Source organism: Lathamus discolor, chromosome 6 (assembly GCF_037157495.1).
Source record: "Lathamus discolor isolate bLatDis1 chromosome 6, bLatDis1.hap1, whole genome shotgun sequence".
NCBI classification, from domain to species: domain Eukaryota; kingdom Metazoa; phylum Chordata; class Aves; order Psittaciformes; family Psittacidae; genus Lathamus; species Lathamus discolor.
The window spans coordinates 67192315-67216747 of NC_088889.1; the positions used below are offsets into that span (position 1 = coordinate 67192315).

Sequence of the window (24433 nt, forward strand, 5' to 3'; positions counted from 1 at the left end):
TTCTTAATGTAAGCTACTTGCCCAATTCTTGTTTTTGAATGCCCAAGGAGGGGCTTCCCAGGAGGGAAGAGAAAGACTCACATGTTTGTGTCTTTGGAAAGATTGCAGCTGGTTGCTGCCTTGCCTTGAGACATTCATTTCCCAGTTTCTAGCCATCCCAGAGTAGCAGCTGTGGGCCTTCCATCAGAAGTGAGCGGTGCCCAGTGCAGTGAGCTCCAGAATTCCTCAATTCAGTGAGACAGGACTTTTTTTTTCCTCTCAGGCTGTTGCCACTCTTCACTATGAGCTGGGCTTTAAAGCCAGGGAAGGTTTTCAAGCCTTCCTAAGATGGTTTGAAATTACCTTGTTCTGCAGCCTGTTGAAATACTTAACATTTTCATTCCCATCATGATGTGGAGCTTTGCTCTCAGTGCTTGTTTAGCCATGTAGTAAAAAACTTCCTGGACATCTTAGCTGCATGCAGCACAAACACAGACATTCATGTAAAACCATACGTGGTTCCTGTTTAACAAGGCTGAGGCATTGCACTGTGCACCTTATATTGTAAGAATTCAGTCTGATGTGAAGTCTTCTTGTTGTAACTTTACTTGGCATGAAATTTATGTTCTAATGGTATTTTGTTGTCTCCAATGCTTGGATCATCAGCTTATGTTATGTGTCACTTGTCTTGGGCGTGGCTGTTGGGAAATGCTAAGCTACCTTCTTCTGACATGTTGGAAATCATCATTTACGCGTGAGGTTGCTGGTTCCCGTTCATTGAACGGCTAAATGTGCAAAACTGTTCCTCCCTAAGAAAGAACAGCTGTACAGCGCTCATGTCAGAGCCCAATGCGGGCCGACGGCGGCAGCGTCAGACGGGGCCGCGGTTGCCCCCCACCGGCCTGAGGCAAGGCGCGGCGGGCGAGAAGATTGGCGGCGGGGCGTCCCGGTTGCCATGGCGGCGCTTGGAGGAGGAGGGGGAGAGGAGGGAGCCGCGGGGGCCGCCGGGAGAGCGGTGCTGTCTGGTGGCGGGCGGGAAGAAGCCGTTGAGCGTTGTTAGTCGCTGCCTTCTACTGCCGGTTCCGCCCGCCAGCATGAGCAGCGGCGCCCGGACCCACGGCAGGAGGAGGAGGAGGGCTGTCCACCTCATCCCGCCGTCCTCTGCCAGCTCCGAGGAGCTCCTCAGTCCCTCCGGCAGCTCCCCGCTCTCTTCCGCGTCCCGCCCCAGCTCCCCGAGCGGCGACGAGGGGGAAGAGCGGGCGGCGGCCTCCCTGCGGGGCGAGAGGTAACCGCTGCGTCCGGGCCCAGGTTCGAGCAGGGAGATCGGGGCCGGCCTTCGTGTGAGGAGCTGGACTCCTGCACTCGCCTCCCTCCGCTTGAGGCTGGAAAGTTATTGCACATAAATATAGATTTGTTTGCATAGATAAGTGCTTTAGGCAGCTCCTTCGTTTTTATAGTATCTTAGGAAGTTGCAGGTTACAGAAGTACCTTCTGTTAGCAAAGTATTTTCATGGGCTTATAAAATACCTATAAGCTGTTAGCCTGATCCTCAGGGTCTTTGCAGCTTACAAAAGTACAACCATTGCCATTATCCTTTCAAATGCTCTTAGAAACTAATAAGCTGTTTTGCCTGGTGTACCTAGCTAGAGGCAGTTTTGTGTGTACGCATTGCACAGGTTTTCTTCCTGTGGCTTAATTTCATTCCCTTTTAATTATGTGCAAACTTAATATGCCTTCTTTCCTTGGGATCTGCTCTGCTTGACAGGAGTATAAATAATTCTTATTTCTCCCTTTAAAATGGAAGGGGGAAGAGCAGGAAATGCCTGTCTTATTCTGGAATACCGTCTTCACAATGGAAACTTTGCAGATCTGTGCAGTAACTGATGGTGGATGTTACTAACAAGTGGGATGAGGGAAGGACAGATGAACTTCACAGGGATGCAGGGTCTCCGTGTGGCTGTCAAGCTTCCATGGAGGTCAGTGGAGGAATATGGGCCAAACAGAACTTTCCTTACAAGCATGTCTTGGAAAAGATGCTAAAAGTCCAGGGAAAGTGTCCAAATGTAGTCAGGGAATCATCAGACTGAGAAGGATAATAACCAGTTTATGGTTCTTCCTGTTTCAGGTTTTGTTAATTCTCCTTTTACTCCTTCCCAGTGAGCAGCGTTGTTCATGTACCTTGAAGTTCTGTAGTGCTTGGTTCAAACCACTACATGTCTTTGCAGCTTGAGCTGCTACTTGAGACAGCTCTCAATTTTAGGGCCTGTTGCTGCAGTATTCCCTGACAAGCGGTAAGATGTGACTGAAGACGACCTCTGTTTGGGCCTGAGCTGAAACAATCTCATTAAACTATGCAGGCACAATATAAACTTTGCTCATGCAGACACTGCATCTGAATAATACTGCTGCTGTGTTGTAATAGGTGTCTACTAAATATTCATTTAGCAGCTTCCGTATATGACTGCCAAGATCTCAAAAGTATAATAATAAAACCCACTTCTTCTTACACAGCCACTACCCTCCACCCCACCCCACCCCCCACAATATGTACACACTCTCTCAAAGAGTCTTTTTTGTTGCTGTCCTCTTAAAACTGCACAAAAATTAGCCGGAGGCAGACATTTAATGTGGGAAATGCAATATTTGCAAAAGAGAAAGGCCTTGTTTTCAGCCTTGTGAAATGGTGTTAGGCATTTTCATACTTTCATTATGGATCAGGGTTATGTTTGATGGCATGACTAAAGTGAATATATGGTAAATGATAATCACAGTGTTCTGTTAATCAGACTTCAGTTCTAATGCCAAAAGGATCTAATTTAAGATGTTTATTTAAAAAGAAAAGTGCACTTGAGCATATGGTACATTAAGAAGTCTTTTAATTATTCTGAAGAAGGTCATAGCTGTGAACATATTAACGTTTCAGAAAATGGTCCCATGAAATTCAGAGTCTGTGTAGCTCGAAATACATAATTGGTGTGCCGGGAGAGTGCAGTTGGATGTGCACTGAAGGATTGGATTCTGATCCGTGCTACAGTGCCATCTGAGAGCTTCAGACACAGTAGCTCAGAGAGGGGAAATGTGTCTCCTAGCAGTTCTTCATATTGACCTTGTGTTGCCCTCTGTTTTAACTTCATTTTCTGATAATTTTTATTTATTGCATACAGCAAGTTTTTAACATTACTCTGATTCTTTTTAACTTTTTTTGAGAAGTCAAAAGCTTCAATTTAATAATTATTGATACAAGAAAACACAGTAAATATTATTTTTCTTAATTCAGTCCCTCTATTAGTATTTTTCTCAGGTTGGTTTAATATGTCAGCATTATTCTAGTAGAAGGTGCCCCAGTGCAAATCATGCACAGCGAAAGAATGTATTGAGGAAGTATCCCTGCCCAAAACGTCAAGTCTGGACAAAGCTGTGTTGGTTTCCTAAATTTGAATGCATAATACTTTATCTTTAAGTAGCTTTCAGAGAGCTGTTTTCTAATAAGATGTGCTGTTATGAATTCTTGAGTTGCCTTCCTTATTATATGTATCTGTTTAAAAACTCTCTCTGTTAAGTTTTAGGTCTTTGTTAATGCTGTAGCATAAAAGCACCAGCGTGCAGCAGGAAGTACTGGAAAATGCTTGGCTTGGGAGTGCTTGGACGGTGCTGTGTCTGTCCATGCATTGTCTTTGTGTTAAGGTGTCCTGCTGTGCTACATTTCTGTGGCAGCACAGTATAAAGAGGGTTTCTCTCAGGGGAAAACAGCCCTTTTTCAGGTTAGTTTCACTGTGAGTCAGTTCTCCTGGGTATGTTATGGCTTGGCCAGTGAATAGTCATGTTCGCACACATACCTGTAGGTAACAGTAATAGACATTAGGACCAATGACATTGTCCCCAAATGCTTTATGTCACAGAAGTATATTTTAAAGAGTACTGGGATGTAAAATGTTTGGCAACAGAGTATTGCTGTTCCCTGTGGATATGTAATACTTTTATATTGATAAAAACCAGACATCTTATGCTTAAAAGATTTATTTTCAGGAGCATTAACATAACATGCTTGTTTGTATGCCTATTCTGTAACTTGAATTCAGTAAACAGAATTACTGACTGTAGTGAAGTAGGTAGGTGTTTCCAGAACCCATGCATCCATATAAAATACTAAAGTGAAGTCTAGTTTCACTAGTTGAAGGAATGATTGAAGGAATCTTGTAAAGAAATCTACAGGCAAGTTCTCAGTTTTCATTAACTTTGAGTCGATTGTACTGTATTACATATGAAATAGTTCATGTACAGAATATTTTAAAACATATTTCTGGCCTGGGGCTAGGGCTGCGTGGAGACCTCATAGCAGCCTTCCAGTACCTGAAGGGGGCCTATAGGGATGCTGGGGAGGGACTCTTTGTCAGGGACTGTAGTGACAGGACAAGGGGTAACGGGTTCAAACTTAAACAGGGGAAGTTTAGATTGGATATAAGGAGGAAATTCTTTACTGTAAGGGTGGTGAGGCACTGGAATCGGTTGCCCAGGGAGGTTGTGAGTGCTCCATCCCTGGCAGTGTTCAAGGCCAGGTTGGATGAAGCCTTGTGTTGGATGGTTTAGTGAGAGGTGTCCCTGTCCATGGCAGGGGGGTTGGAACTAGATGATCTTGAGGTCCTTTCCAACCTTAACTATTCTATGATTCTATGATTCTATTATTCATGAGTGCAGAAGTTAGGAGTTATGCAAGGTATCCTATTAAAAGTTTAATAGAATCTTGTATAATATCATCAAGTATTTTATTCAAGCCATATTTCTTAAGTATGTGTCCTGGGTTCAGCAGCAGCAGTCATTTTTTCTCCTTCTTAGTAGCTGGTGCAGTGCTGTGTTTTTGACTTTCGGCCTGGGAACAGCACTGATAACACCCATATTTTCAGTTGCTGCTCAGTAATGTTTAGTCTGACCAAGGACTTTCTCAGTCTCATGCTCTGTCAGGGAGAAGGGGAAGCCGTGAGGAAGCAGAGGCAGGACACCTGACCCAAACTAACCAAAGAGGTATTCCATACCACAGCACATCATGCCCAGGATGTAAAAATAGGGGCAGTTACCCAGAAGGGTTAGATCACTGCTCAGGCAAGTGTAGAGTCTTGCATCTGGGGAAGAACAACCCCATGTACCAGTACAGGTTGGGGGTTGACCTGCTGGAAAGTAGTGAAGGGGAAAGGGACCTGGGGGTCCTGGTTGATAGGAGGATGACCATGGGCCAGCAATGTGCTCTTGTGGCCAAGAAGGCAAATGGCATCTTAGGGTGCATTAGAAAGGGAGTGGTTAGTAGGTCAAGAGAGGTTCTCCTCCCCCTCTACTCAGCCTTGGTGAGGCCGCATCTGGAATATTGCGTCCAGTTCTGGGCCCCTCTGTTCAAGAAGGACAGGGAATTGCTTGAAGGAGTCCAGCGCAGAGCCACAAAGATGATTAAGGGAGTGGAACATCTCCCTTATGAGGAGAGGCTGAGGGAGCTGGGTCTCTTTAGCTTGGAGAAGAGGAGACTGAGGGGTGACCTCATCAATGTTTACAAATATGTAAAGGGTAGGTGTCAGGATGATGGAGCTAGGCTTTTTTCAGTGATATCCAGTGATAGGACAAGGGGCAATGGGTGTAAACTGGAGCATAGGAAGTTCCACATTAACATCAGGAAGAACTTCTTTACTGTAAGAGTGACAGAGCACTGGAACAGGTTGCCCAGGGGGGTTGTGGAGTCTCCTACACTGGAGATATTCAAGGCCCGCCTGGACAAGTTCCTGTGTGATGTACTGTAGGTTACCCTGCTCTTGCAGGGGGGTTGGACTAGATGATCTTTTTAGGTCCCTTCCAACCCTTGGGATTCTGTGATTCTGTGATTCAGTCGGGCTGGGTATTGGTTGGCAGGTGGTGAGCAGTTGTATTCTCTTCACTTGTTATTTCCCTTATTGTTATTATTATTGGTGGTAGCAGTAGTGGTTTTGTGTTATACCTTAGTTACCGGACTGTTCTTATCTCAACCCATGGGAGTTACATTCTTCTGATTCTCCTCTCCATCCCTTTGGGAGTGGCAGGGAGTGAGAGAGAGAGACTGCGTGGCTGAGTTTAAACCACAACAGTGAAAGCTTTTTAGGGTGGAAAACTTTACCTATTAGAATGAATGGATTCTTAATACTGAGACTGTGTGATATCATTAATCCAGTTCTATAGGACATGAAAGAAGAAAAAGCATTCATGGTTATCCTTTGCTCATGCTAAAGGCCACTTTGTACATGGAGCCTGTCTGTGACCAAGGACAGGGTGTTAATGTTAAGTCTGATTTCCTTTGGTTCCCTTGGTTGTGAGAAGGAAGGTGACACTTTGATGTTTCTGGTGTTAGTTTCTGTGTAGTTCATAAGAGGTAATACCTAAATCTCTTGCATGGTTTGGAACAGGGTGGGGAAAAATGACTAATAAGCTAGAATTTACTAAGTCGAAGATAAGGGGGATGGTCAGAGGTGCACTATATATGCCATTTATTCATTCTGGAGATTGCTAAGCTAGTAACAGAAAAGATGGAATTGCTGTCACAATATGCCATAAAAAGAATGTCATTTGCAAGGCAGCAGTACTGCTTAAGTTTTCAATGTAATATAGGTAATATTCTGTTACATTTCTCATTTTGATTCAGGAAGGCTGAAGACTCTGACATAGCAGAAGAGCAAAAAGAGTCACCTTTGAAAGATAACCTTTCACCATGGGAGGAATGGTTCATTGGAAAAGAGAAGGAGCTACGTGCCCGCTTACAAGCTAGAGCTGCGGAGGTGAATACATGCAGTTAGCTCAGTGTTAAGTCTAATAGGAGAGAGCAAGCACAGGAATTTTTTTTTTTTTTTGGTTGTGGAAACCCAAGTAGTTTTGTCCATTATTTTTCAGTGTTTTGGGCTTCTGTAGTGTTTGTGTTTGACAATGCTGACGTGATTCACGCTAAGTACATTCTCTCTTGCTAAATGTTATGCTTCACTGAAGTGATGCTGCTTAATACTCTGCTTATCCAATTCCCAGGTAATGGTTTGACTTTAAAGCACTCAAGCATTTATATAATTGGTACCTTAATTTTCGTCATGGGTACATACGCCTGCATGTAGGTAGTAAAACACGACAGGGTGTGTGCTGGGTGTTAAGTATGCGAAGCTACTTGGTTAGATATGAGGCACAGTGTTGTTACCCACTTAATGTGTAATTATACAGCTGTTTGGTGTCCTTCCCTAGGATAGGTTTCCCTGTCCCAGGATTTTTCTCTCCTTCTATATTTTGCCCCCCTGCAAATTACATATTTTGAATACTGGGGCTGGGGCAGAATTAAGTGCAAGCTGTATCTTTTCTTGATTAATGTATTTGTAGCTGCAGTTGATTAAATGATACTGTAAGTGTTGGGTAGTGGTTAGAACAATCACATCAAAATTAGATCATTTGTCACTTCAGTTACTGATTTACTGTTTGATCTTGAGCAATGTCCTGACCTTTCTGTGATTGTTTTTATCTGTAAAGTGAATAACATACAGCTGTTTTATGTTGTTTATAAAACACTCACTGCTGGAAGGTTCTGGAACAGTCTTTGAGAGGTCAGCGTAACACCAGAATAGTTTGTTAAACTTGAGGAATATGGTATGATCTGTTAATATTCAGATCATATTCCCCTTTAGATTCAATTCATCTCTCCCTATTTTAATTTTAAGTACAAAAAATGAGCCAAAGTAATTTCTGGTGTCATGTAAAACATGTAGCTGGTGTATGGACTTCTCACATGGTCTTGATTAGTAATCAAAGCAATTTATTCTTGTGTATCACATGATAGCGTTTATACATTACTAGATGTAATTGAGAAGAAATCTCTCAAATATATATTAAGAAGAGTTGTAGGATAAGCATTACTTAAAGCCATGTAGAAATCAGTGGAATAGGTAAATGTTTTAAAATTTAAAGATTTTAAAAGCATTAGATGTTAAACTGCAATATAGGCAACTCAAACAGCTTATATCAATCAACCTTTCTGTAAGATGCCAGAAGAGAACAAAGTATGTAATTGTGATATAAAAATATGTTACTACATTTGCATATAAAAAGTATCCTAAGAAGAAACTGTGAAGTCCTAGGTGTTTTGCTGACAGCAGCATCGAGACTGCCCTGAATGTGGGAAATGTGTGTGAACATTTGAAGTGGATAGTGGATGTGGGTCTTCTAAGGTACTTACAGTGCCATTGCCTTTTCCAGAAACCACGGTCCCTGCAGTACAGATGTTTCAGAATTTGGAGAAGGTGTTAGTGGCTGCAACTTTGCTCAGTACAGCAACAACTATAGTTTCAGATGTTGTCTATATTGTAACTGTTTGGTATGAGCTTTCTGTGTAGGCTTCTACTTTTTCAGAAAGAAGGGATTCTGTATGAAACTGACTGCAGCTTAGGGACCATAAGATCAGTTTCATAGAAATAATTCAATGTCTCTAAATTTTCATTGAAAAATAGCGCTTTGTGCTGATGCTACTGTTAGAGAAGCCGTTGTCCTAGTCATCTTTTTAATTTATTGATTAATTTCCTTGGAGAGATATAAGTGATCATGTATATACTCTGTGTCCTATGAAGATACTTCAGAATTTCTTCTCTCATCTTCAAAATAAAGTTCTTGTTTCAAAGTTTGCTAAAATCTTCACTAAATTTGTCTTTAAGCTTTTGGTTAAGCTTCTGGTACTAAAAATCACAAGTGAGTAATATTTCGATTAGCTTTCAGTGCTTTCCTGAATGCAGAGTGGTGTGTAAATTTTAAGTGTTGTAGAAAAGTATTGCCACAAATTAAGATTCCACTGACTGAAAGGACATTTGAGTAAGCTGAAGAATGAATTGCTTCCAAAGCCTGAAATCATAGACTCATAGAATGGTTAGGGTTGGAAAGGACCTTAAGATCATCTAGTTCCAACCCCCTACCACAGGTAAGGACACCTCACCAGGTTGCTCCAAGCCCTGTCCAACCTGGCCTTGAACAATGCCAGGGGTGGGGCAGCCACAGCTTCTCTGGGCAACCTGTGCCAGTGCCTTACCACCCTCATGGGGAAGAATTTCTCACTTATATCTAACCTGAATCTCCTATTTGTCTGAACCCATTACCCCTTGTCCTATCACTGCAGTCCCTGATGAAGTGCCCCTCTCCCGTATCCTTGTAGGCCCCCTTCAGATACAGGAAGGCTGCTATGAGGTCTTCACGCAGCTTCTTTTCTCCAGGCTGAACAGCCCCAACTTTCTCAGCCTATCTTCATACAGGAGTTGCTCCAGCCCTATTATCCTCGTGACCCTACTCTGGACTTGTTCCAACAGTTCTCTGTCCTTCTTATGTTGAGGACACTAGAACTGCACACAGTACTCCAAGTGGAAATACATATTTACAGTTCTTATTCTAAAAATTTCACACTTGCGTTTCCTAATATTTGTGTTGACTTTCATCCATCTTTTCCAAAATCTTAATGACAGAAAAATACTTAAATCTAATGGTAACATTGTTTTAACTGCAGCGCTATTTCCAATATTGAGTGTATTGGTGTAGGTGGTCACCACAGATTTAAGATGTATACTTTTTCTTTAATTAGGAAATGAATATACAGCTTGAGAAGATGAAGCAAAAGCAAGAATGTGAGAGGAGGAAAAGGATAGCTGAAGAGAAGCATAAGGAATGGGTCCAAAAAAAAAGAGAGGAGGTAAATACTGCTTTGGCTGCAAATATTCGAGCAAATACCATGCTTTAAATAAATCTATGTAAAATTTACTTAGACTGTTTGGACAACCTGTTGCTAGTTGGAATGAATGGCTGTTTCAGTTGAGAATTCTAAAACCATGCCAACACAGTTAAACATTTTTCCAAGACTGATTTCTTTTTTTCTCAATTTTTTTCTTTCTATAAGGTATAAAGAGATTGTTCCCTGAGTAGTCATATAACTGACAATTGGCCTACATCTTGTGCAGTAGCCTTCTGCTAGTTATAGCTGGAGTCTAGTCTTCAGTATACCTTACTGTTTGTGACTTCCTAGGTTCAGTGTCGAAGCATTGTGGGTAGAGTGTATGTCTTGATTGTCTGCAATGTCTTGTGCACAAAGGAGAGCCAGAAGAAGATTTGAGTCACCTACCATTGTGGACAGGCAAATAATATGCCTTCAGAGGGATAATTGAGGTGTGAGGCCAGATTCAGGAAATTCTCTGTAGGCCACAGTATACAATTGGGAATTCCTTCATCCAAAAAGTCATTTCTGAGGGGGATCAAAAATTTTTTTAAGTTCTCTTGAGAGGGATGTCTATGTTCAGGATCAGAATCAGACACAATCAATATGTCACTATACAGCTCTATGTTGCACAAAGCAAGTGACAGAAATGGGAACGCACCAGACGCTTGGGCTTGTTCAACCCCTGGTAGTTCAGGGGCACATGCATTCGTTGGCTTACAGTCTTAGCAATGCCAGTTGTTTACTGTTCTGTACCCTGGTACTGAATAAAATGAGATGAAAATTGAGTAAAGATATCACAGTGGCACTAGCTGAGCTGTATATCCAAACATACATTTGTCTTCACCATTTCAAAACTCAAGATTCAGTCTAGAGCTGCTAGAATAACCTGTGTTTGGATCTAAGCTAGGTTACTGTTAGTCTCCATGCTGACTGGATGATTCTCATAAACCTACCCCAGAACCAGTCCTGCTCTAAGCATTTGTTATGATGTAAAAAGGGTTCTTCCTTATTCAGATACACAGCAAAAAGTAGTAGAAAATTTATTATTCAGCGCTAACGATGCCGTTTTCCTCTTCAAATGAAGTTTAAGGTTATATTTCCCTTCAAATGAAGTTTAAGGCTATATTCATGAGCGCTAGTGGTTGCTATGATTTTCTTGGGGAGGCTGTATACATATCATATTAGGGAAAACTCACTTTATGTTCTCCTCAAAGCATCAAAAGATGCTCCTTGAGGCAAAACCTCATGGTACTCTTCACTGTAGCATGCAATAAACACCCCCCTCTTTCAAGTCCAGTTACTGATTCTGAGCCCCTATGTGCAGACTGCAGAAAATACCATGCGGGACAGTGTCAGAAGCCTTGCACAAGTCCAGGTAGATGACATTAGTTGCTCTTTTCTTATCCACCAATGCTGTAACTCTGTCTTGGAAGGCCACCAAATTTGTCAGGCATGATTTGCCCTTAGTGAAGCCACACTGGCTGTCACCAGTCACACCCTTATTGTCCATGTGCCTTTAGCATAGTTTCCAGGGGGATCTGCTCTGTGATTTTGCCAGGCACAGACATGAGACTGGCTGACCTGTAGTTCCCTGGGTCTTTTTTTTTTTTCCCTTTTTTAAAAATGAGGTTATGTTTCCCCTTTTCCAGTCAGTGGGAACTTCACCAGATGCCACAACTTTTCAAATATGATGGATAGTGGCTTAGCCACTCGCTCCACCAGTTCCCTCAGGACCCATGGATGCATCTTGTCCGGTCCCATGGCCTTATGCACCTTTAGGTTCCTTAGATGATCTTGAACCTGATCTGCTCCTACAACAGGTGATTCTTCATTTTCCCAGTCCCTGCTTTTGCTTTCTGTCACTTGGCCTGGAGCTCTTCCTGGTGAAGTGGAATGTTTGTGCATAAAATAATTCTGATGATTTTTTGTATGCCAAGCAAGTTTTCTTGCATGGCAATGTCAATTGTGGTACTTTCACTGTTAAACATAGTGCTTTGGGTCAGATTAGGAAGCAAAGCTTGAGCCCCGTTCACTGGCAGTTTTTATTGTTTTAATATATATTTAAAACTATATGCTGTGAATTTTTTGATGTTTCCAGTTATTTTATATAAGCTATTTTTGAAAATAAAGGAAGCATAGCTATTTAATGTTCTATGTAAATAGCTTTCATGATTTGAAAGGTTGTAAATGAACTAGAAGTAATATTTTGAAATATGAACTACCAAAGAACATTCTCAGCTGTGAAATATGTTTATGCAAATATGACAAAATTTTCCAGCTCATTAGGAATTGCAAGTTTAATAAAATTAACTGTCAGGTGCTGTCCTGGTTCTGCTAATGCCTTTACAGTTTCCAGTAAGATACCAGATCTCTGGAGGACAAAGGTAGTCTTATTTTTTCTCTCTCCTAAAGTGGAGTCATTTGTGCATAAACACAAGTCTGTTGGACTTGTTTTGATTTAGATGTAGTAGAGCTTTATTTTTTAAGAAGTTACTGGAATATCAATCTTTCATCTATTAAAATCAGTATTTTAACACTAAAATATCTCCAAACATTCCTTTGATTCCAGAAGAAAATTTGCACAAACCCAACATGATTTTGTATATAACTAAAACTTCTATTTGTCAGTTACTGATAGATGTATTAATAAAAATAAGGTGGCATGACTAAATGCTGAGCAAGTAAAGCTGGTGTTCAGTGTCTTGTTTTCATTTTTAAATTAGCCTCGATTTGAGTGGTATGCAGGACTGAACAGCAAAGCCATTAGAATCTGTCTTAATCTTTCAGGACTGTTAATTAGTTGCTTGGTTGATAATTGCTGTATTTAGTCTCCAGTTTGGTTGGGAGCCCTTGTGTAGGCAACTAATAGCTGAACCATGAAGTTTGAAAAGAAGGGAATTGATGTCCTCAATCCATATCACATCATAGAACTAAATCTTGCATAGGTATTGAAAATTCAACTGCTGTCTCATTTTTTCAGGTTAGAATTAGTGCTCAGGAATGCTTAGTTTCTCTGTGTAAGTTCATTCTGGTGCTTTATGTGTTGTTTTTTTTCTCAGCAAGAAAGGACCCATTCTTAGAGGAATGAAGTTTTTTATTGAAAATAAAACCAAAGAATGCCTAGAATTTATCATTACAAAAAGAGACCCTTGAAATCTATCATTTCATGTTTACCGGCTGACTTCCTGTAGATACTGAACAGATCAGTTAACTTCAGTCATTGTTCTCCACCACTGAGTAAGTTAAAAAAGCCCAACAGCCACTAACACCACCATCGCTTCAGCCTCCTCTGCAAAGCTACTTCATTCTTAGAATGCCAATAGAATATGAACTTAGAAATATCTAGAGTATTCAATTTGTGTATATGCATATGTGTATATACAGAAACAGTTAGGTTGGAAAAGTCCTTTAAGATCATCAAGTCCAACCGTTACCCCAGCACTGCCAAGTCTACCACTAAACCATGCCACTGAAGGCCTCGTCTGCACATCTTTATATTACATATTGTGGGTTAGCTCCAGTAGGCAGCTCAGCCCAGCACAGCTGCTCATTCCCTCCCCTACAGTAGGACTGGGGAAAGAATTGGAAGGGTAGAAGTGAGAAAAGTCCTGGGCTGAGATAAAGGTAGTTCAATAGGTAAAGCTAAAGCTGCACACACAAGCAAAGCAATATAAGGAATTCATTCCCCACTTCCCATGGACAGGCAGGTGTTCAGCCATCTTCAGGAAAGCAGGGCTCCCATTACCCATAACAGTTATTTGGGAAGACAAATGCCACCACTCCCAGAATCCCTCCTTTTCTTCCTTTCCTCCAGCTTTTATATGCTCTAGGTCTGGGATATCCCTTGGGTCAGCTGGAGTGAGCTGTCCTAGTCATGTCCCCTCCCAACTCCTTGTGCACCCCCAGCCTGCTTGCTGGTGGAGTGGTATGAGAAAGAGAAAAAACCTTGAAGCTGTATAAGCACTGCTCAGCAGTAACAACAGCAGAACACTGTTTCCAGCGCAAATCCAAAGCATAGCACAACAAGAGCTGCTATAAAGAAAATTATCTCCATCCCAGACAAAACCCAGTACATATGTAATATATGTATTTGCAACAATAACTGCTATCTCAAAAGTGGAATGATTGCATCCCCAAAACCACATAATTCTGAAACTCATGCTGTTAGCATCCTTGTCATTGGTCTTTAATTGGCATATAATACTTCATGCTATATTAATGTGGTATCTATATTAAGGTGATAGCAAAGTTATAAAAGCACAAGTAATGAAGTTACACATTTTATATTGGAAAAGAAATTATACTAATCTTAATTTGACTCTATCATTTCTAATACTTTCTGCATTGTTCTTACAATTTACTTTGCTATTGACTGGTAGTCTTTATAAGAAGGAAAAATCAGTACGAAATATGAAAGCCTAAGACCAACACACTGTCAAATAACGAGTGACAATGAGAACATTGCAGCAGACTTCCCTTTCTTGGTGTGCCTCATGATTCTTCTCAGAAGAGAGGCTTAGATTCCAGCTGTTACTCCAAAGGCTTTTTGTTTAATGCATATTTTATCTCACTGTTGTAACAGAGAACACAGATGGTTCAGCAGCTTGACCATGACTGTCAACTTAAAAAGTCATGCTCACTCCTGCTGGCTGTCTTTCATCCAGTGGATTGTTAATTATTTGGTGAGGAGTGGTACCTCTTCAACAGAAGAGGTGGAGAATCCTATCATCCCAGCCTGCAGCTTGGGCCACTTCTCCCCACAGTAGGACATGTTAGTTTGAATCCCCTCAGGCAGAAAGGCAATGAAATCTGGATCTTCCCTGTCCTAGGTTGATGTTCTAACAGCTAATGTTCTCAGTCAAAGCAGTGGTTGCTGCTACATTTTTGTAAAGTCTGATGTGCTGTGGTTTTTGCTGGCAGTTTAAACCTGAAAGAGATACTGGGATGTTCACCTTGTTTAAGACTGAACCCTTTCAAGAAAGTACTTGTGAGGGAAGCTTAAAATCTAGCATACTTTCCACTCCTGAGAACCAACTGCATTTAAGAATTTAAGTTTCCTGTTTATTTACCTAAGTCTGTCTTTACATAGTTAAACTCTCTTTGTGACTGGGCTTAATTAAGGAGTTTTTATCTGCATATTGTGGGGTTTTCTGCATCTAGACCTGGAGTACTTTACAATGTACTTTACTTTTTAGCAGTGTTGATGTGTCTTCTTTTCGGTGAGGTTGTGCATGGCCAATGCCATGGTTATAACTGTGGTTTGTACCTGGCTCATAATTGTATCCAGACTTACTTTCTACTGTAAGTAGAATGAAGTAATTCTTCATGTTTAATGTTAGAATGAGTTTTAGACACATTTCTGGAAGAGGAGGTCAGAGTGGCAGATGACTGAAATAGGAATGTCTGTGTGTTTTAGCAGAATTCATGGAGTCTGTATTCTTCTGAAGCCCTGAGAGTGTTCAGGGACTAATTACACTAAGACTTTCTGCTTGTCACATATATTGAGTATGCACATGAAAGGACATGGTTTGGGTGAAAGATGCATGTATGTAACCATCTTAAAATTCTCCAGTTACTAGACTGCAGTGGGGTCTGCACTGACTGAACTGGAAGAGTAAATCATTGTAAACATTCCTGCCAGTAGACAAATGCAGCTCAGTGTTGTTTCACTGACCTCCTTTCTGGCCTCTTCTTTTTTTTTTTGCATATCAGTTCTTGAGAGATTAAAGAAGTATATCTGTGGGCTAGGCTTGGTGACTGAGCTGTGTAATACGGCTAAATTGAAAACATAATAAAAATTGGCTGAACAGCCGAGATTTCTGAGGCTGCTGTGATTGATGCTCAGGATTACTATGACGATAAATGGGGAAATTTGGATGTATGTTCTGCTAGCAATGTGGACTTTTCCTACATTTTACCATCAGTCAGCATCAAATAATGCTAGCATGTGGTAGCTAAGATGTCAGAGCAAACAGCTGTAAAATAGAACCATCAGTTATCTATGAAAAGTGGTGTTATGTTCTGCAGACCAGAAAATGGCAAAGGCTTGCAATAAGAAGTATCTTAAAAAATATAAACCCCAACATTAATTTCTGGAAAGATTTCTGTTCAGTGGCACCCACATAGAAAATGCGGAACAGAAACCAGCTCTGCACTGTACCCTTTCCAGCCTCTCATATATTTTATTAATTTTCCCACTATTGTTCCTGTTTCAATGGCAGCTGGGCTTTTTTCTGCCTGGACAATTATTTCATATTTCTACCTTCTGTTAGGAAGAAAGTGGAATGCTTCTTCAAATTTTAAATTCCTTTGCCAGTTCTCCTCATACACAGAGGTCTGATTTTTCTTGAAAAGTTAGTAGTTCTGCTGATGAGGCGTTGGTACTGACTCAGTGACACACATGCTACCTACTGAGTCACCACCTCTGCTTGTGGCACAGCTGGGTTTGTTTTGGGTGGGGGATTTCCAAGAAGTGACTTAGCCCAGGATTCAGTAGTTTCCAAGGCTTGATAGGATTGCAGCCCAGAGCAGTAAACCTGCAGGGCAGATTTGTATCATTTTTCCTTAATGTGCTGGGGTGGGGTGGAAGGAGAGCAAACCTTTCTTGCAATGAGTAACTGGATGTTTTAGAATCATAGAATAGAATCATAGAATAGTTAGGGTTGGAAAGGACCTTAAGATCATCTAGTTCCAACCCCCCTGCCATGGGCAGGGACTCCTCACACTAAACCATCTCACCCAAGGCTTCGTCCAGCCTGGCCTTGAACACTGCCAGGGATGGAGCATTCACAACCTCCCTAGGCAACCCATTCCAGTGCCTTACCACCCTTACAGTAAAGAAATTCCTCCTTATATCCAATCTAAACTTCCCCTGTTAAAGTTTTAACCCGTTACCCCTTGTCCTGTCACTACAGTCCCTAATGAAGAGTCCCTCCCCACCATCCCTGTAGGCCGCCTTCAGATACTGGAAGGCTGCTATGAGGTCTCCACGCAGCCTTCTCTTCTCCAGGCTTAACAGCCCCAGCTTTCTCAGCCTGTCTTCATACGGGAGGTGCTCCAGTCCCCTGATCATCCTCGTGGCCCTTCTCTGGACTTGTTCCGACAGTTCCATGTCCTTTTTATGTTGAGGACACCAGAACTGCACACAGTACTCCATGTGAGGTCTCACAAGAGCAGTGTAGAGGGGCAGGATCACCTTCTTCGACCTGCTGGTCGTGCTCCTTTTACAATCAGTACTTTAATTTGTGTAATACCTGTAGTCATGTTTTAAAGTGTAGGTAAATTTTACTAGTGGCTTAGTGAATAGATTGTGTCTGTTTGGAATGCAGGATGAAAGAGAATTTTTAAAACCTAATCTGACAACACCAAGCACAAACAAATTACATAATTTCCCTCCCCCTATATAATGTGGAAGGAGAGTGAAAGGAGGATTGAATAACATGTACATTAGTATGCACATTCCTAGCATTTTTGATAGGCTTGTGTAAGGGGAAGTAATTAGGATGGGGGAAAGCTTGAGAAGGCCAGGGTGACAGGAGCTTGACATGAAACATGTTATTAAAGCAGCTGGGAATTTGGTGTATACTAACTTTATGAATGAAAAGCTCTTCTGTGCATGAGAGAAAGAGGAAGCGTTTCTGATTTGTCTGCAGAATAAGTTTTAGGCAGCTACAAAGTCTGCAGTTCCTCAGAGAGCCTCCCCATCTTGAGGATGTCTCACTGGAAGTAACATTTAGCAATAGTTGTGGCTTTCATGGTAGCGTGCATGGCATATTGTTGTTTACATTGGACCTAATTTAACTTTGGGTCAGCCTAGATAGTAGCTAAACTCATCTGAAGTATTGTGAGTAAAGATAATTTAAGAAGATTCCCTGCCTTTTGATTACAGTCTTCAGAAACGTTTTTAGGCTATTTTCTGCTTGCAATTGCTGCCCATTATTGATCAATCCCCTTAGCTATGGAAAGGGGCTCATTATTTTTTATTTTTTTTCATTTTCAGATTTTTCCTATATTTATTTTCATGTTTTTTGTGTTAAGACCCGTAGCTTAGATTTTCTGCCCTTTTGTGCTTAGAAGAGGTAAAATGGGATGAATATTCCTGCTCTTGTGTGGTTTTCCACTTTTCCATTTATTTATTATACTTTGCAGTTGTAGTTTTAGGCTCTTGACTTCCATACTGCCAACTAGAATCAATCTTGAGTCAACATAAGTTCTGCTAAGCTACACATTTCCTTTGTTCAAGAGAAGTAAGCATAAAAGAGAAAAGATTCCTTAAAAGAAAAACATTTTTATTCAAGAGTTCTTTTCTGTAAAGTGGAAACTGATGTCAAATCTTCTGCCTCTCTTCCGAGTCATGTGCACAGCTTGTCTGGTAAATATCTTCGCCTTTATGTGTGTATGCAGGTTCTTCAGAGCTAGGCAAACTGAGCAGAAATAGTGCTGTATCAATACAATCCCAGACGTCTGATAAAGGTTATGAAAGGGAAGGGATGGGAGAGCTATTGTTGGTCTCCCAGTGAAAATGCATCCTGCTCAGATGAAGAAAAGGCTATCTGTATGTGCTTGTTTGCTTAGAGAATGGTCTTCAAAACGGTGAAAAGATGTAGAAGTGAATGAAACCTCTGTGTATTGTATCTTTCAAATTATACGATTATGTTGCAGTTTCACTCCACACAGTTCCCACTTTTTGCCTACCCTAAAAGGTGTTTTATTATTTTCCTTTTCATCATTTAAGAGGATAAATGTGTAGATGGATTCATAGAAGTCGGTATGCAAATAAACTAAAGAATAAAATGTAGAGAATACATGAACTTAAAGCATGAACTATGTTATTTTTGTATCAGTTTATATTTTTGTGTCCTGAACAATCTGCATATCTCAACAACTCTCAGAAGGGGACAAGTTGTCTGACTTCTGTTTGGAACTGTAGTTTGCTCTGGATTCACTGAAAAGTAAACGTAACATGTCATTGTCAAGAGCTGCAACCTGTATTTCATTGCCAGAAAAACAGAAGTGTCTGAAGTGTTTTAAAAAATGTTGACTAAATCAAAGTAGTAAACATCATAGCAAAAGGAGTCCTGAAAGTAATTTTTGTATCATGTTTTGTGACAGTTTTCTATGTTTAAAATTATTTTATCTGGGACCTGGTGTTAATTGATTCTGTTTTCAAAGATCTTACAATGTTTTCTTTTTCTCAGGTCTGTGATAATTTTATTTGTAATTATGTAATACAATGAACTGTAGTCCTCTTAAGAATTGCTTATTGAAATATACTGAAAAGTTTCTGTTCTGTTTATTCAATCTGTTTCACGTAGGAAAGAAGAGAAAAGGAACGAAAGTTGAGCAAAGAAATGGCAGAAAAAGCCACAAGGGAACTAGAAAAGATGCAGTTACAAGAAAAGGCTGAAGTAAAGTATAAAGAATGGTTAAAGAAGAAGAGAGCTGAAGAGGCAGAAAAGAGGAAGAAAGAGAAGGTGTTTAATAATTTATTTGGATGGAGTTACCTAAATACAGAATTATTAAATGTATTAAATTGTTAAATGTATTGAATTATTAAATGTATTAAATGTTGATGAAATTGAGTAGAATTTATCAAATGCCAGTGTCGTACATGAAAAAAACTTCCAGAAGTTGTAATGTGAATGTATCCATTCACATTACAACTTCTGAAAGGGCACAGAGGTACAGCCTGCAAAGCAAGATGCATAGTAATGCATTTTGGTTATTAGTCTACTGTAAACCACCTGCAACTGTACTTAGACCTATCATAACTCAGAGTGACCCAGACAGAAAACAGGCAATTGCATATATGCACAATTTTCTCCCAGCACCACTGTTTTATTATTATTACACTTTGTCCTGCGTTTATCAATAGGAGTTGTTTTTCTCCTACTTGGCAGCTGGTGCAGTGCTGTGTTTTGACTTTTGGCCTGGGAACAGCACTTATAACACCAGTGTTTTTAGTTACCGCTCAAATGTTTTAGTCTGACCAGGGACTTTCTGAGCCTCATGATCTGCCAAGGAGGAGGGGAGGCCGGGAGGAAGCAGAGACAGGACACCTGACCCAAGCTAGCCAAAGAGGTATTCCATGCCACAGCACATCATGCCCAGGATGTAACGGAGAGTTACCCCAGAAGGGCTAGTGCACTGCAGGGTTGGACGAGGTATCAGTCGGTGCTCGGTCAGGGTGGGGCGAGTTATCGGTCGGCTGGTGCTGAGGTGTTGTATTCTTTCCTCTTGTTATTTCCTTTATCATTATTATTATTGGTGGTAGCAGTAGTGATTTGTGTTATACCTTAGTTACTAAACTGTTCTTATCTCAACCCGTGGGAGTTGCATTCTTTTTGATTTTCCTCTCAGTCCCTCTGGGAGTAGAGGGAGGGAAAGAAGAGGGGGAGTCAGTGGACGAGCTGTGTGGTTTATGGCTGACTTTGTTTAAACCACGACACACTTGCACGTATTTCTGATGAAAAGCATTTTTCTTTGTATCTGTCTGTACCAATCTATTGCCAGGAGTTATAGTTTTAACGTTATTTCATATTAATTAATTACCTATGCATTTTCATAGTTTCAGAAGACCTCTTACTTATTTTAAGCTTCCTAAAGGACGGCCTTTGAGGTATTTTAGTTTACTAGAATAAATGCTCTAACAAGGCTATGCTTGCAGGAATCATCCAAAATTCCTCTGAAATATCACATATTGGTAATGATTATGGTTGAAAACTGTAAAATGTGTGACCAGCTCTCTTATCTGTGAGGTTGATTGTTGTATTTTGATTTAGTTAACATTACAGTTTTATTTTTTAGTAGGATATGTAATATTATCAGAGTATTACACTACTGTTGTAGCTAAGTGTGGGGAGGATTATGGTGAGAAAAACTTCTCTATATTCCTCTTGACATTACAGCGGTTCTTAAAGTGCAGAACACATTTGTAAGTATTTCACGAGTACATATAATAATTTCTTTGGATTAACTTTAAAATACCATCAACTGTAACAGATCAATTTTCAGGCCTTAATTATATCAGTTTCTCAGTATCTTGATATTTCCCATATAATTAAAACACACTTAAGTATTCTGTACTGGTGGTGTTTATTTTCTGATTAACAAATTGATTCTATGTCTCTGACAAGCTCTAAAATGCAGAGCACAGGGACTTTGAAACCCAAGAAAATCAAAGTCAAACAGATTTAAACCACGTGTGTTCTTTTTAGACATGTCTTCATTAAGCAGGTTCTTATAAGCTGTGTTCATGGTATCAATTAAACTGAGTTTAAATCTAAATGCTGTGCCTAAACATGTTAGTTTTATTCTTTATTTCTGATTAATGGTTTCCCAAGCCTGCTGCAGGCTTGGAGGGAGCACAGTCATGGCTAACCCAGGGCTGCATGAATATGGGTAGATGAGGGAAAGAGTGAGTGGCTGTCCCAGATGCAATAGCCTCTTGTTAACTGCAGCACAGTAGGCCCTGGTCATCTGCCCATTATGTTCAGAATACCTTCTGTATGTAGTCTTCCAAAAGGTTTCCTAAGAGTTTTTTCTCAGAGAAACACTGGATTAATGTGGAAGTTGGTTTGTTTGGGTTTTTATTTTCTTCCTTTTTTCCAAGACTTAAAGAAAAAAAAAAAAAAAAGTAACTCTTCTATTATCAGGAAAATGTATTTGAAAACATTGAAATATACTTAGCAGTCTGGGAATCTGCAAAAGATGTATTTTACCATTTTGTGTATATTGTATAGGGCTTTGTCTCTAAGTATCTTAGAATTTTGTTTTATTTTTAGGAAAAAGAAAGAGAAAGGGAAGCTGAGCTACAGGAGAAGAAAACAAGATCAGAGAAGATCTTTAAGGAATGGCTACATAATGCTAGAAATAAACCACGCCCTGTTTTAAACGGTTATGGCTTTCCATGTGGGAAGACTACAGGTTTGTACTTCTACACGTATGCCATGACTTAGGTTTGTGGTTCCTTCCCTCTAAACTTTTAATGTAAAATGAAGCCCATTTAAGATTTTCTTCCAATATCTAATTTTGGCACACAGGAATTAATATCTCATATGGTGTAAATCAGAGAAGCTTCTACTCTGAGGCCCTTTGTGCATTCTTGTAGCTGTTCATGCTGTTCGGGATGAAAATTACATTGTTTGAAAGAATAATGTGGCATACCAAATGATAACTGATTTTGATCTTATTTTTCTAATTTGGCATACGAATCACTAGAACCGATTGCTGGTTCCTGTAAAGCAAATCAGTTATGTTAGAATCCTGGTAAAGTTATTGTTTGTGTTACAGATGATGTGTGCCACCTTCTCACACCTGAATCCCCTTAGAAAGGAAGTGTTTTTTTGAGCTGGAAAAGTTAATCAGAGGCTGACTAAAGTCCTGTCTGAAAAAAAAGAGTTGGGAATCAACCTGCATTCTTAGCTAGGATTTCCTTTCCATTTAGCTTTACACCTGGATCATACCTTCTTGCCTTCTCTAACCCTATTCCTTTTTTGTTTGAAAGGGAAATGTTAGAAAGAATGCTGTTGATAGTGGAGCATATTGTCTCACTTTATTTAGTACTTTCTGTCATTCCACATGGTACAAAAGCAGAAGATCAGTACGAAATAGAATTTCATTATATGTTTGTGTGCTTAATTAATTCTTAAAATATATATATATTCTTTTGTCTATATTTTTTTAGAATTAAAATAATTGCTATTATTCAAATTCTTAACAGAAAATATTTTGGAATCTAAATTCCAGCCTCTGAATGTTTCAGAAAAACGTGTCAAGCAAGTGGAGTTCTTTTGCTTCCATATGTTTATAAATGGTGATACACCTTGCCCTCATGTTTTGTTTTGGACCTTGATTACTTCCTCACAGCTGCAATCACTTGTTTAAGTGATTTCTGAAACATAGTTCTCTACTCAGTTGTGTTCATGAAATAGAATGTGTTTCAGACTGTTTAACCCAACCGTGATGTATGCGCTGAAGTTCCACTACAGACAAATGACTGATGGGAAACATGTTTCTTCTGTTTTGTTTCATGTTTTCTCATACTGCTTTATGGGCCCTGAGTTATTCATTGCAGGTTATTAATGTATACGTGGAAAATTAGTGTTTTTTTCTCCTCAATAAAATGAAGAATAACAGTTAACCAAAGATGGAAAAATATGTGAGCTTTGCATATGTGGTGGCAGGAAGTTTTATTCAAAAATGCTTTGAAATAATGCAGAGTAGCTAAGTCATAGACATTTAAAGCTTTTACACAATGGATTAAGCATTATGAATGTTAAGCATCCAACCTGTTTATTATCTTAGAGATGAAGAATATGCCAGTTATTGGTAAAAAAAAAAAAACAAAATCATTGAAATTGTATGATGTGCTTATGCTGTCTTCCTCTGCAGGTGCTGTTGAATTTGTTAGTCCAGATGATTATTGTAACTGCTTGCACTATGAAGCTTTGTAGTGTAAATAATCTTTTTTAGTTACATGTGTTTTCTAAACATTTTAGGGTGTGCTGATGGGAATTTGTATCCAGTTCCAGCATATTGTAATCCCGTTCCTTGGAAACCTGTACATGTGCCTCCTCCAAAGGAAGACAGCGTTCTTACCATGAAGAAGAGACCTGTATCTTCTCAGTCATATATGTCTTTGCCTGTAGTAATTTACAAGCCCAAGGACAAAGCCTGCATTAGATCCTTGAGTGGAAAACAGTTGTAACACAGAAAACAGAACTGTTCTTAGGATCTTGAGTGAACTGAGTCAGAAGTATTAGTAAAAACAAAAAAGACACACACAAAAAGACCCCCAAGAAACAAAACCCAAAACCAACCAAACAAAACAAACCACAAAAAAAAAAAAAATCAAAAGAAGAGAAAAAAGGAAAAAAAACACCAAGCCCTCAAATAAAAGCAAAAAAAAAACCCCAACCCCAAACCAATTAATATTTAGCCAATTGTAATGGGACTGTAGATCCATACCAATAAAATGCATGGGATTGTTTTTTCCGTTCCTCTTTTGCTGTTGAATGAGTTCTTTTGTCTATGTGATTTTTCTTTGGGGCATCAATATTACTGGGTTATTTTAAACGTGCTAATTAACACAGACTTTAAAGCGATTCTTGGCTTAATCCTGAAGAAATTCAAGACCTGTCTGCAGTTGCAGGGCTATGATGTAATTGGGATCGCAGAGATGTAGTGGTATAGCTTACCTCACTGGAGTGCTGCAGTGGATGGGTGGCAGGCTTTTTAAGCCCAGGCTGGGTTAGCAAGGAGGGGAGACAGCAGAAGGAACACATCAAGTTTTGCTTGAGGACCAGTGATTAGCTGAGACCTAACAAGTCAAGATTAAAAAGGGAGACCAAGGTGGGCAGTGTTGTGGTGGGCATCTATTACAGACCACCTAATCAGGAAGAAGTATGTGACATTATTTAGTCAGTTGGAAGAAGCCTTATTCTTGCAGGCCCTGGACTCACAGGAAGACTTGAACTGCCCTGGAATCTGCTGGAAGGGCAATGCAGCAGGCCACAAGCAGTCAAGGGAATTTCTGGAGAGCACTGGTAGCTTCCTGACACAGCTGGTAGAGGAGCTGACAAGGGGAGGCTCTTTACTAGACCTGATATGTACAAACAAGGGAGAACTGGTCAGGGACGTGAAGGTTTGGTGTAGGTTTGTCTGCAGTGACCATGGAATGGTGGAGTTCAGGATCCCAAGAGGAGGGAACAAATAGTAGCAGGACCC

General features: G+C 40.1%; 1 protein-coding gene across 2 annotated transcripts; it reads left to right on the top strand.

The window, feature by feature from the left end:
- The first annotated feature begins 989 nt into the window (after positions 1–989).
- Positions 990–23722, top strand: CCDC34 (coiled-coil domain containing 34). 2 transcript variants are annotated; one of them, XM_065683370.1, is made up of 6 exons: positions 990–1264; positions 6632–6764; positions 9578–9685; positions 19021–19179; positions 21490–21631; positions 23206–23722. In XM_065683370.1, the coding sequence occupies exons 1-6, from the start codon at positions 1074–1076 to the stop codon at positions 23412–23414; spliced, it is 942 nt and encodes a 313-aa protein (XP_065539442.1). In that variant the 5' UTR covers positions 990–1073; the 3' UTR covers positions 23415–23722. The 2 variants fall into 2 exon arrangements, with proteins under 2 accessions (XP_065539442.1, XP_065539443.1); XM_065683371.1 differs by lacking the exon at positions 990–1264 and adding an exon at positions 1899–1955.
- Positions 23723–24433: the final 711 nt, after the last annotated feature.

Bases quoted from the DNA above. Each gene is read 5' to 3' on its own strand.
- CCDC34 (XM_065683370.1), top strand. From the start codon at position 1,074: ATGAGCAGCGGCGCCCGGACCCACGGCAGGAGGAGGAGGAGGGCTGTC. The intron at 6,765-9,577 runs GTGAATACATGC...TTCTTTAATTAG, and splicing joins TACAAGCTAGAGCTGCGGAG to GAAATGAATATACAGCTTGA. The intron at 19,180-21,489 runs GTGTTTAATAAT...TTTTATTTTTAG, and splicing joins AAAAGAGGAAGAAAGAGAAG to GAAAAAGAAAGAGAAAGGGA.